Source organism: Bufo bufo, chromosome 6 (assembly GCF_905171765.1).
Source record: "Bufo bufo chromosome 6, aBufBuf1.1, whole genome shotgun sequence".
Classification (NCBI taxonomy): Eukaryota; Metazoa; Chordata; class Amphibia; order Anura; family Bufonidae; genus Bufo; species Bufo bufo.
Window position 1 is genome coordinate 67537585 of NC_053394.1, and position 19642 is coordinate 67557226.

The following is a 19642-nucleotide window of genomic DNA, read 5'->3' on the forward strand; positions in this document are numbered from 1 at the left end:
ATTGGGAATAAGGGGACCAGGGTAGTACTTGGAAGTATTGGTCATGCTCTTCCAACCACTGTCGGACATTTCTAGCCGTGTGACACGTCGCATTGTTTTGCCTGAAGATCCCAACCAACCCGGGGAAGACAATCAGCATGTATGGGTTTACGTGATCTGCATGGATGGATTCATACCCAAATCGGTTGAGAAAGCCTTCTGCATGGATGAGTGGGCCCAGAGAATGCCACAAAAACATTCCCCAGATGATAACGCTGCCACCTCCAGCTTGTGTTTTTCCAGTAATGGTTGCAGGGTGTTTTTTCTCTGAGGTTTCTCTCCTGACACGCCAACATCTATCTGTCTGATGAAGCAGAAAACATCACTCATCGGTGAAGCCAACCCTTTTCCAATCAGAAGGGGTTCAAATCCAAGATTGCCTTGAAAATTGGAGCTTTTTCTTCTGATGCAACTTCTGATTCGTGGCCCCATACGCAGTAAGGTTTGCAGAGCTGCTGTTTTTAGACGCCTGGTAGCCCCCCCGAGTTCATTTGGGCGGTCAGCGGCTCCACTGTAGTATCTCAGTGCGCTCTCATGTACTTAAGTAGCCAACGTTCACCTCTTACATTAATGGCACGTGGTGCGCCACATTTTTCACGTCGCTTATTTTAATGGTGCCATTTGTCCACTCATGATACACATTTAACACAGCAGCACGAGAACAGTTCACAATGAGAATAGTTTCAAAAATACTGCCACCCTCGGCTGAAAGCCAATAATCATCCTTTTTGCAACTCAATATACCATATTTATCTATAAGACGCACAAAAGGAAGGGGAAAATGGCAGTGTGTCTTATAGTCCGAATGCTAATGACCACTTCCATTATGTAAGCGGTCATCAGCATGCAGGAGGTGCAGGGTGCAGTAAGGGAAGTACTGCGCTGGCTCTACTCACCCTTCCTGGTCTTCTTCCAGACGCTGCACATTGTCCTGACTGCATTCAGTGTCAGGACGTAGTGCGTGTAAGCGCACACTATGACCTGATGCTGTGCAGCGCAAGCCAGATGATGACCAGGGTGGGTGACTTGCGGACTTGGAGAGTGGCAGTGCCCTCCAGTGCAAGCGGGGTAAGCTTATATTTTTAATGTCTGATCTAAGGTCTGATGGGGGTCTGATGGAGATCTGATCTGAGGCTGATGGAGGTTGGGGGGGGGGGGGTCTGATCTGAGGTCTCAAGGAGCTTGCAGATCTGATTAGAGGTCTGATTAAGAATGGGCGCTCTGATCTGAGGTGTGATGAAATATATTTTTTCCTCCTCTAAATCCTATGTGTGTCTTATACTACTGTGCATCTTATAGAACAGAAAATACGGTACACTCACCAAGCCAGTTAACGACATGTGACTCCCTTCATGAGCTACACAGTTCTGACATCGAAAGTAGGAAATAGTCATAATAATGTGACTTGACTTTGTAGATCGATACGTATGAGAGATCATTAGATGTACAGTCGTGGCCAAAAGTTTTGAGAATTACATAAATATTGGAAATTGGAAAAGTTGCTGCTTAAGTTTTTATAATAGCAATTTGCATATACTCCAGAATGTTATGAAGAGTGATCAGATGAATTGCATAGTCCTTCTTTGCCATGAAAATTAACTTAATCCCAAAAAAAACTTCCCACTGCATTTCATTGCTGTCATTAAAGGACCTGCTGAGATCATTTCAGTAATCGTCTTGTTAACTCAGGTGAGAATGTTGATGAGCACAAGGCTGGAGATCATTATGTCAGGCTGATTGGGTTAAAATGGCAGACCTTACATGTTAAAAGGAGGGTGATGCTTGAAATCATTGTTCTTCCATTGTTAACCATGGTGACCTGCAAAGAAACGCGTGCAGCCACCATTGCGTTGCATAAAAATGGCTTCACAGGCAAGGATATTGTGGCTACTAAGATTGCACCTCAAATCAACAATTTATAGGATCATCAATAACTTCAAGGAAAGAGGTTCAATTCTTGTTAAGAGGGCTTCAGGGCGTCCAAGAAAGTCCAGCAAGCGCCAGGATAGTCTCCTAAAGAGGATTCAGCTGCGGGATCGGAGTGCCACCAGTGCAGAGCTTGCTCAGGAATGGCAGCAGGCAGGTGTGAGCGCATCTGCACGCACAGTGAGGCGAAGACTTTTGGAAGATGGCCTGGTGTCAAGAAGGGCAGCAAAGAAGCCACTTCTCTCCAAAAAAAAACATCAGGGACAGATTGATCTTCTGCAGAAAGTATGGTGAATGGACTGCTGAGGACTGGGGCAAAGTCATATTCTCCGATGAAGCCTCTTTCCGATTGTTTGGGGCATCTGGAAAAAGGCTTGTCCGGAGAAGAAAAGGTGAGCGCTACCATCAGTCCTGTGTCATGCCAACAGTAAAGCATCCTGAGACCATTCATGTGTGGGGCTGCTTCTCATCCAAGGGAGTGGGCTCACTCACAATTTTGCCCAAAAACACAGCCATGAATAAAGAATGGTACCAAAACACCCTCCAACAGCAACTTCTTCCAACAATCCAACAACAGTTTGGTGAAGAACAATGCATTTTCCAGCACGATGGAGCACCGTGCCATAAGGCAAAAGTGATAACTAAGTGGCTCGGGGACCAAAACGTTGACATTTTGGGTCCATGGCCTGGAAACTCCCCAGATCTTAATCCCATTGAGAACTTGTGGTCAATCCTCAAGAGGCGGGTGGACAAACAAAAACCCACTAATTCAGACAAACTCCAAGAAGTGATTATGAAAGAATGGGTTGCTATCAGTCAGGAATTGGCCCAGAAGTTGATTGAGAGCATGCCCAGTGGAATTGCAGAGTTCCTGAAAAAGAAGGGCCAACACTGCAAATACGGACTCTTTGCATGAAGGTCATGTAATTGTCGATAAAAGCCTTTGAAACGTATGAAGTGCGTGTAATTATATTTCACTACATCACAGAAACAACTGAAACAAAGATCTAAAAGCAGTTTAGCAGCAAACTTTGTGAAAACTAATATTTGTGTCATTCTCAAAACTTTTGGCCACGACTGTAGATATGTAGGATACAGATAGACATTTTTGTATACTGTGGTTTTCCACATTTTTGGTAAATAATTACTAGTTACAGATTTTGACCTACGCAATCAATTTCATTACTGGCAATTTGTCAACATTTACTTGAATTCAAACTCCCCTTGTGTCTTCACTACAAAATGACTTCTGGAGCACTTTAACTAATTAACTTTTAACCCAAAAGGTACAACTGGGTGTTACCTGCTTGGTGGGGATTGGGGGGGGGGGGGGGGAGTCAGAGGGAATATCAGAAGGACAACACAACACAAAGTTTTAAAAAATATAAATAAAAAAATAATAATGATGTTTCAAGATTCTTATTTCACGGGGAATACATTTATTTACTATGATATGTCAGGAGAGCGCACTCTGAAAGTGCAGTCCTATCTGCAGCATGTTATACAGCGGGGGGGGGGGGGCTGAGCGGATTGATATTTAGTTGGTGGGAAATGATTCCATATAACTTGTATTTCATTCATTTACAGTAATCTCTGCTCTTTCCAGGCTTGGGAGTCCAGTAGGTGGGTCTAATGAGTGATTGACAGCTACCTGTGCATGCAGTCAATATATGGAAGGCTGTCAATCACTGATAAGACCGCCCACTGGACTCTTAACCCAAGAAAGAACAGAGACTACTGAATCTATGTATCAATCTGCACAGATTGCATCGCATTCTCAAGGTGACTGGTTCTCTTTCAGTGTAAAAATCCACACACTGTATTAGCTGGATGAAGGAACAAATCCGTATTTTGGATCACACAACCCATGTTTTACAGTTTACCCTCCGGTGGCATCTAAATGAGTAAATATTAAGTGTAATTTAAAAGGGCAAGCATGGGAAGTGGGGGCTGGTATAGTAACCCAAGTCCTACACTTTCTATAATTGTTTTCTATAGTTACAGTTCCCTTGGATATAATTATTGCCAACAGAGTCAAAGAAAAATATTTGCTTGATTACATGTTTAATTAGGTGCAATACTACACAGCGCCTGTAGGTGGCGATATATCATTTGTCATCTTTGGTTAGAAGTGGAGCCTGAACAGCAAATGCTCCCAATATCAAACAGCGTTACAACCTGTGGGGGGCTTCCCAGGATCTACAGAACAGGTTGTAAAATGAAACCACTTATCATAGATCTGTCATACATTTACCATACTAAAGGGAGTTTCTGGGATTTTCATATGGATGTCCCATCCTAAGAACAGTAATCCACAAAAGGCGATTGATCGTACTTCAAAGAGAATACTAAGAATAGGTCATCAATATGAGATCGGAGGGGGTTCGACTCCCATCACCACTGCTGATCAGCTGTACGAAAAAGCCGAGGCGCTCCGTGGCCTCCGCTCAGTCACATAGAATGGGGCCGAGCTGTGATACCAAGCACAGCCGCTATACAATGGACGGCGCTGTGCTAGGTAAGCTGTGAGGAGGCCGCAGCGCTCACTGAAGCTCCGGTGAGCGCCGTGGCTTCCACAAACAGCTGATCGGACCAGCGCCAATCTCATACTGATGACCTAGCCCGAGTATAGGCCATCAATAACAATGTAACAAGGAACTTACCGGTATGCCGTATCGCAGGCGGGGTAGCTGATAACGGATAACGGGTGGATCCAAAGAAAATTTTCAAAACCCACTTTTTAAGGACCAGTTTATGTCTGAAGTCACTTGGTGAGGCTTACATAATAGAAACCACCCATAAATGATCCCACTTTGGAAACTACACCCCTCAAGTTACTCAAAACTGATTTTACAAACTTTGTTAACCCTTTAGGTATTCCACAAGAATTAAAAGGAAAATGGAGATGAAACTTCTAAATTTCACTTTTTTAGCAGATTTTCCATTTCAATCCATTTTTTTCTTTAACACTTCGAGGGGTTAACAGCCAAACAAAACAATATTAGGCTACTTTCACACTAGCGTTTGGGGCTCCGCTTGTGAGTTCCGTTTGAAGGCTCTCACAAGCGGCCCCGAACGCATCCGTCCAGCCCTAATGCATTCTGAGTGGATGCGGATCCGGTCAGAATGCATCAGTCTGGCACCGTTTGTCCTCCGCTCCGCTCAGCAGGCGGACACCTGAACGCAGCTTGCAGCGTTCGGGTGTCCGCCTGGCCGTGCGGAGGCAAACGGATCCGTCCAGACTTACAATGTAAGTCAATGGGGACGGATCCGTTTGAAGTTGACACAGTATGGCTCAATTTTCAAACGGATCCGTCCCCCATTGACTTTCAATGTAAAGTCAAAACGGATCCGTTTGGATTATCATGAGGGGAAAAAAAAAAAATCTTTTTTTTTTTGTTCATGCTAATGCAAATAGTCCGTTCTTAACGGATCTAAGCGTTTGCATTATAGGTGCGGATCCGTCTGTGCAGATACCAGACGGATCCGCACCTAACGCAGGTGTGAAAGTAGCCTTACCCTGATTCTGCGGTTTACAGAAACACCCCACATGTGGTGGTAAACTGCTGTACGGGCACACGGCAGGGTGGAAAAAAAATAAATAAATGGAGCGCCGTATGGTTTTTGGAAGGCAGATTTTGCTTGACTGGTTTTTAGACACCATGTCCCATTTGAAGCCCCCCAGAAGCACCATACAGTAGAAACAATCAAAAAGTGACCTCATTATGGAAACTGCCTTTTTGATTGCTTGGTGTTGCACTTTTTGTGATGGTAGGTAACAAAAAAATTGCTTTTTTGGCACTGTTTTTAGATTTTTACGGTGTTCGTCTGAGGGGTTAGATCATGTGATATTTTTATAGAGCAGGTCGTTACGGACGTGGCAATATGTAATATGTATAATTTTTGTTATTTATTTAAGTTTTACACAATAGCAGCATTTTTTTAAACAAAAAAAAATCATGTTTTAGTGTCTCCATAGTCCAAGCCCAAGCTTTTTTATTTTTTGGCCGATTGTCTTAGGAAAGGTCTAATTTTTTGTGGGATGAGGTGACGGTTTGATTAGTACTATTTTGCGGGGCCATACACCCTTTTTGATTGCTTGGCTTTGCACTTTTTGTGTTTTTTTTTTTTTTTTTTTTTTTTACACTGTTCACGTGAGGGGTTAGATCATGTGATATTTTTATAGAGCTGGTGGTTACAGACGTGGCGATACCAAACATGTTTAAGGATGTACATGTGTTATATATGGTCCTAAGGGATATATATATATAATAACACCACCACCAGGCCACCGCTTAAATAGTCACATTATGGCCTAAAGGTAGTAAACAGAACTGACCAAATATGGTCGGAGTACACAATATATCCCACAGATACAATGAATCTGCAATTACAGACCATATATAATCTACAACGGTGCCTAGACCAATAAAATACTGTTGAAGGACACGATGGATACTTTAACAGTATTTTACTGGGTTAGGCACCGTTGTGTAATTGCAGATTCATTGTATCTGTGGGATATATTGTGTACTCCGACCATATTTGGTCAGTTTCGTTTACTACCTTTAGGCCATAATGTGACTATTTAAGCGGTGGCCTGGTGGTGTTCTAATTATATATATCCCTTAGGACCATATATAACACATGTACATCCTTACGTGCCATTTGTCTGATATTGTATGTTACCAGACTTACTGTTGACATTGGTTTTTGACGGAGGGCAGCTCCCCGCTTTCTCTGTGTCTCTTCTTATTCCATCTTGCCCCTTTTCCCCCCAGACTCTTTGCATATTATATGTATGAATAATAAAGCTACTATATTTTTGTAGAAGGTTGTTCCTGCGGTAGTTTTTGGGTTTTCGATAAGTGATCGGACCTCCCCCGACCAGACACTTATCCCCTATGACAGTGATGGTGAACCTTTTAGAGATTTTTTTAGCCCAAACTGCAACCCAAAACCCATATATTTATCGCAAAGTGCCAACACAGCAATTTAACCTGAATACTACAGTCCATATAGTATATCTTCCATGTACTTTATCACGTAGCTATAATAGCCGGCCTACATTCAATGCGCTGCCCGTGCAGTTCATATAGTGCGCCCTGCGCTGATGAATAGCAGGAAAAGTCAAGGCATATCAGTACGCCATAGACTTTTTCCCAGCGTGGGTGCCCACAGAGAGGGCTCCGGGTGCTGCCTCTGGCCCACGTGCCATAGGTTTGCCACTACTGCTCTATGGGATAACCCCTTTAAGGCCAGCACTGCATAGAATAACCTATAGACATCATATGTAGGCTAAATGGCTGAATAGGTTTCGGATACAAGATTGGGAGCTTCAGGATGTATGCTGGGAATTCATATTTTATCAATCTATGAATCTACAAAACCCACAACAGGAAAAATTGTGTGTACAAATGATGATAGATAGATAGATAGATAGATAGATAGATAGATATTAGATAGATAGATAGATAGATAGATAGATACTCATTGAAACCTGACACTAGGATTTTTAGAGATTACAATGCAAAATCTCTTTTACACCTCGAACAGAATTCTAGTTGCACTCATGTTGTTACTATCCCACATGACCACCAGAGGGCGCGCTGCTAACACAATACAGCTACTAGTAAGCAGCTTTCCATAGAACAACCATCTCCAATGGTAAAAGCGAAACTTTAAAAAGCATAATTAGACAGCAAAATAAAAAAAAAAGGAGGCGTGCATTAACGACCTACTAAATTATCCTAGGTTCTAAGCACAAATGCGTGATTACATAGAATAATAAGCTCTGTGAGTTATAGGAAGCCGGGCACCAGCCTATAGCGGGCTTAGGGAAAAGATAAAGGAATTATCACTGAGCATTCAGATAAAACTGAGTGAAAAGCAGAGAAAACACACGGCTTTAGAACCAAAGTCAAAAGGTCAGCCGTAAAAGGTAGAAGAAGGATAATCCACGGAGTAATTCTCTATTTAATAACCCATGACATTACTCCAGCCGTTCACAAGCTGCAGAAAACATGGCAGCTGCTCGCCCCTAGGACCACACTTGGCTCCTGCCTTGTCTGACTCAAAGGTCCAAACTGCAAAGTATCAATGAAGAGCTGAATTACGGCCTCCAACACAAACCAGGGAGCCCCCCCTGTGCGGCTTCACCGCAGGTGAACATTCTTACAAAAGGAGGAAAGCAGAAGAAAATGGCTTCACCCCCCACCACCCACCAGATGGTCCTCATTAGGACCTCTGAATAATCAGGAAAAAGCCAACAAGAGGAGAGACAGGGTTACTTTTTGGGCCCCTCTCATGCCTTCAGATGACACGGCGGGGGGTTCCAGTCAAGCAGGACTGATGGTAGAAAAACCCAAACTACTGCAAGAAATATAACCAGGGAGCTAGGGGGGCCACGCTGCATTCAGAGGCCCCTCAATGGCTTTATTATGGAGGCCTACATTGTTAGGATGGTAAGTGGACATGTACACAAAGGCACGAGGAGCGCACACACAAAAGGTTGCCATTTATACCGTTACAAATGAGGCTGAGCAAAAACGCTGACAGACCCCATTAGCAAAGAGCACGGAAATAACAGAAAACACATTTTCCTCCAAGAAATACATAGACATTTCTAAGGTCATGGGAACCCATTGTGCCAACTGTAATGCAGGCTCGCCTTCCGTTAATTAGACCGGCCGGACGAATAGCTGGCACGTGACGTATGGTAATCGCGGGTATCCTGACCAGTTACCGGAAAGGATATACATATGTAATGGAGGGAATTACTGCGTGTTATACGCTGGTGCTGTACTGATATACAGCGATCAGGCTTCATTTCATTTTACTGTAAAGGTAACATTTTTGAAAATTAAAATTGCAATTCTACTTTACATGTCTATGCTTTACAGAATACATATGAATAGAATAAAAACACTTCTAATAACTACATATTGTAAAGGTCCCCCCCAAACACAACACCATGGATGAGGGTCTTTCAGCTTAAATTTCCACTGGCTGGTCCAAGAAGAAGGCTTCAGGCAACGAAGGTCATTCAATTTGTGCAGTCGCCCTTCTGAAATCTCAGGCGCACTATTGGCTTTACTTGAAAAGTGACAGATAGAGGCAAAGATATTCATGTACTTTACACCTTGTAGGCTTTTCTTGTGAGGGTATGAACTTACAACTTCCTCGCTAAATACATATCTTGGCTGGATTTCCCCTTAAAGAAGTTATCGCACAAGATGTATTACTATGCAATTAATAGGACACTTCAAAATAAAGTATTAATGCAATATAGAATTACATACAAAAAAAGATTGCTAAAGGGGGGTTGTCCCACAAAAAATATTCTGCAGTTTCCAAACCAGCACTTGGATCTGAATACTTTTGCAATTGCGTGTAATTAAAAATGTAACTATAAAGCGCCACCTGCTGTTTGTTCTTTTTCTTATTTGCCCACCTTGTTGAGGTGGATGCACATGCTCAGTTCCCTCCTTCAACTGTCTCCTGAGGGTTGTCCGCTTTATTTATATTGATGACCTATGCTCGGGATAGGTCCTCACTATCAGATCGTTGGGGACCAGACTCCTGGGGGGGCCCCCCGTCGATCAGCTGTCTGACGAGAAGGTCGCGCTCGTAGGAGCGCTGCCTTGTCTTCATTGTTTACCTGCTCGCCGTCACAACCGCAGTGTTAAGCAGGTGTAATTACACCCAAGCCGTCCCATTCACTTCTATGGGATGGCTCCTTCAATGCAAGTGCATAGGAAGGCGCCATCCCATAGAAGTGAATGGGACGGCTTAGGTGTAATTACACCTGCTCACCAATAGGTCATCATTATAAATAAAGCAGACAGCCCCTTTAAACTGCGAGTCTGAAGGTAATCTGGCAGAACAAGTAGAGCACTGACTTGGGAGATCTCTGGACCCATGCGAGGTACAGGGCTGGTTCTAGCTTTGTAAGAAAAAGATAGTCATGCGCCATATGATGCCCAATTGAATTCAGAAATCACAGGAGACAGGTACAACTGCATGGAAAGGATCATGTCCTTACTGCACATCTCCCTTCAAAAGCCCAGAAGAGAGAGAGAGAATCTGGTTGGGTTGTCCGTCAGAGGATTCATTTGGTCATGATTCCCAATTTTAAGGTACTATTCTATTATAGCTGATGATTCCTTTGCATCAATGTCCTTTAAAATAATCCTTTATGAGGGTAGCTGTAATTTCGTAAATTTATTTATTTTACCTTTATTGCTCCTATTTTCCGTTCTGAGCTGTGGTCACATGACCATGTAGCTCTTTATTTCCTGTGTGTCCATGGGCGGGGCAGTGATAGGGGAGTGTTTATGTAGCTAGCTGGGTAGGAGGAGCTATAAACTAGCTGGGCGTTGTTAGGGGCGGTGGCAGAGAAAGGAGAAGTGCATCATGGGTTTGGTTGGACACAGGAACATGAGGTGCTACATACAGGATGGAAACAAACCAGAGTCATTGGTTTACATCAGGAGAGTCCAAATTAAAAAGCATGGAAGATGTACGTGATGTAAGCAACTACAGGAGCATCTGTTAAAAACCATTTAAACCCAGAAAACCTCTTTAAGGAAACACTCCAGACAAAACCTACACACTGTGTGATGTAGAATTACTGTACAATACATAATTTTCTTACATGAAGCAAGTTACAATCTCTAGGCAATGACTGGCCATGGTGGGGAGATCAATGTGTTAATAAATGCTTGTCCATATGACTGCACTGAATATAGAATATATCCATCGTGATCATATACATACAGAATGTCTGCGGAGAAATACGTCTCAACCATCTGATGGCCATATCTGCCCGCACATCCACCCTCTTTTTTTATGACATAACTTAAAAGTGTTGTGAATGCTGCAAAGGGCAGCGGCTCCATAAAGAAAACAATCCCATCCTAAGCATCTCAAGCTGTATACGGAGGAGACCATCACTCAAGTGATCGATCCCTTTAATGTCTTCTCTTATATAAAGAGAATAGTGGTTAATGAACAAACAAACATGGAGGAATTAAACTGGAAACAAAAAACCTACACAAATCTTACCGACCATTAAAAAAAAAAAAAGTGAAAGCTGAGATAGCATAGTCATTGAAGAAGAGAAAAAAGGAGCGGGCAGTAAATAGGACCTCATTATTTATCAATGGTGGGGAGAAGGGGGGCTTTAAACATCCTACACTGCCACCGTCTTTTCTTAAGCCATTAGGGTAATCAGGAGGGGGCAACATAAACAGCCGCCCTCTGACCCGCTCACTATTGACAACCATATTCACAGCTTTCACAAAGATAGAAGAAGGTCAACCACTGGGGGACTGGCCACCACAAAAGCTTTACAAAACCCTGATGGTTTCTATTGCAAGGCAGCAAAAACAGATGGCGGGGCAATAAATTTACAGACCTGTATTCATGAGCTTCCTAAGCACTTAGCACTGGGACCACCAGAGTCTATCAGGTCATTTCCAAACACTTAAAGCTGGTCAGAGGGTTTCTTTTTTTCTCAACAATACAAGGGTCTAAAATGAAGAAGGCATCCGATAAACCAGAGGATTCGTTGCAGCAGTACAGTTTTGTGTACACTGGTTTCCTTAAAATCCAAAAGCAGTGGGCAGAAGAACGTGCCTAGAGTTATCATTCATTACCCACCAGATTGTCAAAAACATGGAAACGTAACAGGGATCACGATCTGCCATCTTAAAGGGTCTAATAAAATGTCAAAGCATCACAGATACAACAATTCTTCCCAAAATCTTCCCAAAAATAAGGCCTGTATAGTACAATACATGGATACATTGATGGCACATTTTTATGGGGCCGACCAAAAGCTCAGAACTGTATCAAATAAAAATAGTCCATCTCTGTATCCTTGTCTTCAGAGATAATATTTCCACAGGGACAAGTGACGACTGCTACGGACACCACTGAGATCACTGCTGGAGGCAGAGACTGGCTACAGTGGTCGCATGTCTGTGGAGGCCACGATTCAGAGAACGGCTGGGAAACAGGGAAGGGACCAGTGGTACAATATAATTATGTAATTAAGGTGAGAGAGTATTCGTTTTTTAGTTTAGACCATTCTGAGCATTTATTAATGGGCTGGACAATCCCTTTAAGATTCTGGGTGAAAAATGGAAGGCATCAGAAATGAAATTCCAGTAGACTTAAAGAGGACCTTTCACTAGATTAAAAAAATCTAAACTAACTATACAGACATGTAGAGCGGCGCCCAGGGATCTCCCTGCACTTACTATTATCCCTGGGCGCCGCTCCGTTCTCCCGGTATAGGCTCCGGTATCTTCATAGTTAGGCTCCACCCAGTGGAACCTGCCGGCGTCTCCTTCTTCCAGGTTGTAGCACTAGCCAATCGCAGCGCTCAGCTCATAGCCCGAGAGGTTTTTTTTCTCTCAGGCTATGAGCTGAGCGCTGCGATTGGCCAGCGCTACAGCCTGGGAGAAAGACTCCGGCAGGTTCCACTGGGTGGAGCCTAACATGTGAAGATACCGGAGCCTATACCGGGAGAACGGAGCGGCGCCCAGGGATAATAGTAAGTGCAGGGGGGTCCCTGGGCGCCGCTCTCCATGTCTGTATAGTTAGTTTAGATTTTTTAATCTAGTGAAAGGTCCTCTAAAGAGGACCTTTCACCGCTCCTGACATGCCTCCTTTAATAGCTTCATGTATTCCCCATGTAATAACAATTCTGGAGCATCTTTTCTTATGTCTCTATGTTGTGCCGTTCCTTTATTATTACTGCTAGAAGTTATGAATGAATTGCTATTAGCCTTCAGTAAGGGCACAGAGAGGAGGTAACCAGTTGGGGTTGTATACCTGCACAGACTCTCTCTATCCAATTAGTGCTGCCATGTTTATGTACAGGTACACCCCCCAACTGGTTACCACCCCTCTGTGCCCTTACTGAAGGCTAATAGCAATTCATTCATAACTTCTAGCAGTAATAATAAAGGAACGGCACATCATAGAGCCATAAGAATAGATGCTCCAGAATCCTTATTGCATGGGGAATACATGAAGTAATCAAAAAAGACATGTCAGGACAGGTGAAAGGTCCTCTTTAATATAAGATTTTAGCAAAATGGCTGGCTAAGATAAAGAAAGTGCCCAGGCATTTTGGGAGGGGATCTGTCACTAGTTGATATTGCATTTAGTTAGGACACCACAAAACTGGTGACAGATTCCCTTTGAAAAAATCCAAACGTGTAAAGGAACTTAAAATGATAAACCGATGGGTTTAATTACAGGAAATTTGCACCATTTGGGAAATTCCTTAGTATGCGTGTAAAGTTCCTATAAACAACAATTTATAGATAATCTTATTGAGAAGGTCATAGATATAGGTGTTGTCTTTATGCAACTTAAAAAAAAAAAAAAAAAAAAAAAAAAAAAAAAACCTGTCCTGGCGATCACCTGATTGGGACATGCCTGGCTTCAGAAGACCCCACTGATCAGACCCGCTGCAGGAGAACTAGAAGGGGCTGGTATGCCAGAGAGAGAGACCATGATGCACTCCAAGAGTGATCTCGAGCAGGTTGTCCATAGACCATGTTCACAGCTCTTAGAAAGCAGTTTTAACTCATTCCTGGAGTCTCCTCAATGGTGGTGACATCCTAAAGTTGGACATACACCTTACGTACTGGAGCTGCCGGTAGAACACTCATTCGGCCAACGGCTACTCCTTCCACCTTAGTTGAGTATGCATCTGCTGTCATCAGGGAGAAGGGAAGAAGGTCGGCCACATTGAAATGTCCAATTCTGTCAAATCATGCCTCCGAAATAGGTCACTGTGAGAGGTCAGGACACCCCTATACACATTAGAAGGCATCTAGTGACGCAGAAGTCTGTGGATTTGGACAAAGTTGGTCTAACGCGTATGGCCGGTGACAATGTCATCCACTGTCAGTAGCCTGATAGCTCGGAAGATAAAATGTGCCCATATACATTAGCTGAAAGTCATCCAAACCCGCCAATCACAGCAGATCAGCTGACTAATGAGCATGGAGTGTCCCTAAACCCCTTTCCCCCATACAGATGTCAGGAATGGAGCATGTTGGATAGGCTGCTGCCTCTCATCATTGACAACACATGCACGCTGTAGGCCAAAAGCAATCTAAAGTGTATTAGCGGTATTAGGACTCATGCATATGCCCATTAGATAGCGCCTTACAACCTCCACTCACACAGCCATAATATGGCGAGTATAGACTTCTATGAGACGGGGGCACTGTGTGTGCTAACTATAGGAGGTCCCATGCATGTATCTCCACCATGTGCAAGAGGCTTTAGTTTCTTCTTGCACATTTATCCCCGTTTTGCTTGCTCTGCACCCGGGGCCACTGATTTTAAACTTCCTGTTTCCCGCGTAAGAGAGATTTAATACAAGCCTGTACAATACCCAGAGGCACTGTAATGTATAGCAGAGAGAACCTAAACAACGTATAATTAGGGTCCATCCACATGACCGTGAGTGTTTTGTGGTCCACAAATTGCAGATCCGCAAAACACAGTATACCGCACGCAGTGCGGAACGCACACGGCCAGCCCTATGATAGAAATGCTTATTCCTGTCTGCGATTGAGAACAAGAATAGGTCAGCTCTATCTTTTTTTGCAGGGGCCACAAAACGGAGTGCTGTCCGCATATTTTGTGGCCCCCTTGAAATGAATGGGTCCGCACCCGTTCTGAAAAATTGCGGAACAGCTGCGGACCCAGAAATACGGACGTGTGAATGGACCTTTACATGGTGTCGACAAGGGCAGAAAATGCAAGACTCAAAATAAATGAAACCTACAAGACACGTTTTACCGTATTGTTGTCCCGTTGCCGCAGAGGCATTGATCAGGACATATAATACATGAAAGGAGAAAACGTGTCTACAGAATTAAGGGAAAAAAAGAAAGAAAAAAAATCATTCATGTTGGAGGAAACTAGCAGAGAATTTTCAATCCAAGACGATCCAAAAACCCAGGCACTTGTTTTCCAAATGAATCCAATTAGTCCCGCGTGTGACCTGCTAGCCCATCTGTATGCACGGGCCTTAATGTGCACCGCTCTCGCTCACTTCATTTTGAAGTATGATGCAAATAAATTTAGTTTAATTTCCAGCAGATCTGACTATCCATTTTCCAAATGAACCATCTGGATCAGCCTATTAAAATTAATTTATAACCTAACACAAAAAAAAAAACATGTTTGTTACTCTCAAACTTGCCAAAACTTATAATTGTTTTTGAGAATTGCGCTCAGACGGCACGCATTTTGGGACTCTATGTAATAATACGCAGTGATGTAGTCTGCGGACCTGCGTGAATATTGTATAGTACGGTTTTACCTGTGTGCCTGGGTCAGACTATTAGGGGCACATGTACACAGAGTCATATGAATCCGGAATTTGGAAATCTTTGACTGGTATGGGGCCATATTGTACCGCAGTATTCATCTCCTAGGTATGCCAATCGCTCATGCCCCATACATGTTGTCCAAGATGGCTGCACCACTTTTCAGACTACCTGATGTACAACTAAGTATTTTATAGTCTTAGACACTCCATGCTTGTCCTGCTCTTCGATTGGCTAGTACTGCTCATGTGACCAGTGCTGGCCAATTCAAGGGCAATAGGAAGTGTCTTATGCACAGAATGCTTCAGGTAGTGTGAGAAGTGGTGCGACCATCTTGGATGACAGAAGAGGATAAAGTTGAAAAAATAAAAGCAGATCACTGTGTACATGTCCTTCTTACTCCCTAATTAGGCTCCATGCACATGTCTGTATAATGGGAATTGCGGAACGGGTGCGGACCCATTCATTCTCTATGGGGACGGAATGGATGCGGAAAGCACACTCCTTAATGTGATTTTCTTTTTCATGAACATGAGGGTCATTTTAAAAGGGAACCTGTCACTTGTACTATGGTGCCCTCACTTAGAGATAACATGCGTTCCGCACCCTATGGAAAGTCCAGCCCATAATCGAACAGTCCCATCCTATTTTTGGGGGCGACAAGGTGACTAAAAAAAAATGGCGAATCACACAGTTTTTATTTATTTTTTTCTGTTACGGCGTTCACCACATAGATTTTAAAAAAAATATATTAATAGTTTGGACTTTTCGGACGTGGCAATAAGTTTATTTATTTATTGTTTATATATTTTATATGTAAAATTGGGAAAGGGGGTGATTTATACTTAATATTTTGGTGTTTTTAACTTTTTTTTTTTTTAAACTTTTTATTTAATAACTATTTCCCCCCTTAGGGGCTAGAACCTAGGATCTTTTCATCCCTTGTTCTATTCACCCTAATAGAGCTCTATTAGGGTGAATAGTATCTTACACTCTCCCTGCTGCCCTGTGCATAGTACACACAGCAGCAGGGAGATTACCATGGCAGCCAGGGCTTCAGTAGCGTACTGGCTGCCATGGTAAACAATCGGAGCCACAGAATTACACTGTGCCCTGCCTGTTTTCATTCAATATCTGGCGCCTGCGCCGCACCTATCTTCAATCGGCGCAGGCGCACTGAGAGGCGGCCACTCACTCGGCCGCTTCATCCTCAATGCGCCTGCGCCGGGTGTAGATGTGACGTCATCGGCGCAGGCGCATTGAGGATGAAGCGGGAGTGGCCGCCTCTCAGTGCGCCTGCGCCGATTGAAGATAGGTACGGCCGCGGCGCAGGCGCCAGATATTGAATGAAAACAGGCAGGGCCAGCGGAGAAAGATCCCGTCCGCTGGCCCTGTCAATCAACAAGCAGAGGGGGCGTCATTACCATCGGAGGATGCGGCTGCTACCAGCAAGTAGCCGCCCTACTTGCTGGTAGCAAGGTAATTTACATATTATAAAAATAGGGTTTTAGCAAATTCTACTGAACCAAAATTCTTATTTTACTTATGTATGGATAAAATCGCAGTGTAGGGGTTATTAAGCAAAAAAAAAAAAAAAACGGTTTAGTGGGCTGACAGAAGCCCTTTAAATACTGGGGAGGCTGGGTGCGGGCAGCAGAATCACACAGCCGTTCACCCAGCCTCTATGACAGGAAGCTGTGATCAGTGGCAGTTAACCCCTGGAGTTAACTGCCGCTGATCGCAGCTTACTTACATAGAGGCTTGGCGACGACTATGTGATTCTGCACCCAGCCTCCTGTATTTGTATTAAACGTTAACTTTCATTGGTGGCGCAGTGCGCCTGCCCCTCTCTTTACTCATTGGTGGCAGCAGCACAGGGGGAGAGAGAGAGAGTGACTCCTTCACCCCTGTGCTGCTGAGGAGAACACGGAGGGTGCTGATAGCAGCGGACTCCATGCTCTGTGATACTAGACTGCGCAGTAGCGCATCCTAGAAACGAAAAATGGCAAATCCCGGTATCGAGGTCGATACTGGACAAAAGTATTGAAAATTCGATACCCGAAAAAACCCTACTGAGAGAAGCTTGGTATAGTGACAGACCCAGAGATTTCAGCGTTCTGCCACTTCTGAGCTGGCAGACAGTACCGACATGCCGAACGTTGCAGCTCGCTCCACCTCCGGACTATGATTTACAGGTTTCTTTCCTATGCACAAAGAAAAGAAACATATGAACCATAGTTTGGAGGGGGCAGTGAGCCCCCAAATGAATGGACTGAGCTGTGATACAAAGCGCGGCCACTGTGAGGAGGTAAGCACCAAGGAGGCTACGGCACTCACCGGAGGGCCGCGGTCTCCTCAAATAGCTGAGAATATGCAAGAGGAGCAATGTGCTATGCAAGTTTCTGCCCTGCACTCTCTCCGCGCTACTCTCCTAAAAGCCTGCATACCACACTGTCCGTAACGTACCAGTGTACGGACTGGAAAGTGCCATGGACACCTGAATTTCAGGTGCTTATTTCACAAGGGAAACTGAAAAAAATATTTAAGTACGTTATACAAATTATTTCCATTACATTTTGAATAGTTTTTAATAAAGTTTATCTGAAGTATCTGCTTTAGGGCTCATGCAAACGGCCGTATGCATTTTGCGGTCCGCAGAACATGGATCCGCAAAAAACGGATCCGTCCGCGTGCATTCCGTATTTTGCGGAATGGAACAGCTCGCCCCTAATAGAACAGTCCTATCCTTGTCCGTAATGCGGACAATAATAGGACATGTTCTATTTTTTTGCGGAACGGAAATACGGACATATTGAAATGGAATGCACGCTGAGTAACTTTAGCTTTTTTTTTACATAAAGGAAACCTTCATATATTCATTCTCTTAGTTTTATTAAGGCTACTTTCACACTAGCGTTTAAGTTTTCCGGTATTGAGATCCGTCATAGGGGCTCAATACCGGAAAAAGCGCTTCAGTTTTATCCCCATTCATTGTCAATGGGGACAAAACTGAACAGAACGGAATGCACCAAAATGCATTCCGTTCCGTTTAGTTGCGTTCCCAGACTGGAGAGCAAACCGCAACATGTTGTAGTTTGCTTTCCGTCCTGGGATGCGGAGCAAAACGGATCCGGCATGACCCCCAATGCAAGTCAACGGGGACGGATCCGTTTTCTCTGCCACAATAGAAAACGGATCCGTCCCGGCAATGTCAAAGATAATACAACCGGATCCGTTCATAACGGATGCAGACGGTTGTATTATCAGTAACTTAAGCCCTTTTGCTGAACCCTGCCGGATCCAGCAAAAACGCTAGTGTGAATGTAGCCCAAGTGTCACAATTTCACAACTGCCCCAATTCAGGACACTTTACTAAGTCTCTTCTCGGATCACTAAAAGGACTGTAATGACCTACCTGTCTAAGTGTATTCTTCTCTGGAATGATCTTTCTAGGGGGCTCATCCCGGTTACAATCTTCTCTTTCTGAGGCGGTCTGCACGAGAAAAGGAAAGTTAATGGCACATGGAGTAACATAAAAGTAAGTCGATACAGGAGAAGCGTCCTTCATCAGGATGAATGACCCAGTTGTGAAATGGTCAGAGGTAACAAGTGGACACAAGGCGACGTGAAGGCTGACACACAAGATGGGTTTGCTCACTTTCAGGTCACTGGGTGTCTTTTTTATGGAGGAACACAGAAAGCTGGCACACTATGGCACTGGGGTAGTTATTTTCTCGCTCAGCTTGAAAAAAACAAATAAAATGTACCAACAACAGAGACAATGGCTCCGCTATTACACATTCGCAGGATCACGCCCCACTGTTAGCAATTGTTTTAAGCTGGCTAAGGATGGGACCACAGGAGATACAACTGCCATTAACATGGACTCTGTTTCTCGAAAAAGGAAGAAAAGAATAAGAGAAAAAGTAAAAAGCTATCTACAAAGTCTTAATTACATGCAACAGAAATCCATCAATACTTCATAGCAAAGAAGTTGGTCTCTAGTGACTGAAAGCCCCGAGCAGTGGTAAAACAATAGCATTCTCTTTGTGCTTTAACTGGTTAGTGACCGAGTTACTTTGACATTTAAAAGGATCCCATTAAACCAGTCCTTTTCCATATGGACATTAGTGAATGGTCTCCCAGTCACGACTCCCCTCTACGAGCCAAAGCAGAGAGCTCGCAAATGCATCTACAGTACCAGTAGACCCGGCATCTCTAAGGCTGGGTTCACACTTGAGCGTTTTACAGCGCGTTCAAACGCGCTGTAAAACGCTCAACACATGAAAACTAATGCTTCCCTATGGCCC

At 43.7% G+C, this 19642-nt stretch overlaps 1 protein-coding gene across 2 annotated transcripts in view; it reads right to left on the reverse strand.

Moving 5' to 3' along the window:
• BTRC (beta-transducin repeat containing E3 ubiquitin protein ligase) overlaps positions 1–19642 on the reverse strand; it is a 225254-nt gene that overhangs the window by 132540 nt on the left and 73072 nt on the right. For both annotated transcript variants that reach the window (XR_005779466.1, XM_040435099.1), the window contains exon 2: positions 18748–18825. Coding sequence is in view for 1 of the 2 variants with exons in the window: in XM_040435099.1 (XP_040291033.1) it covers positions 18748–18825 (78 nt within the window). In the remaining variant the exon portion in view is untranslated. The remainder of the gene's footprint in view (positions 1–18747; positions 18826–19642) is intronic.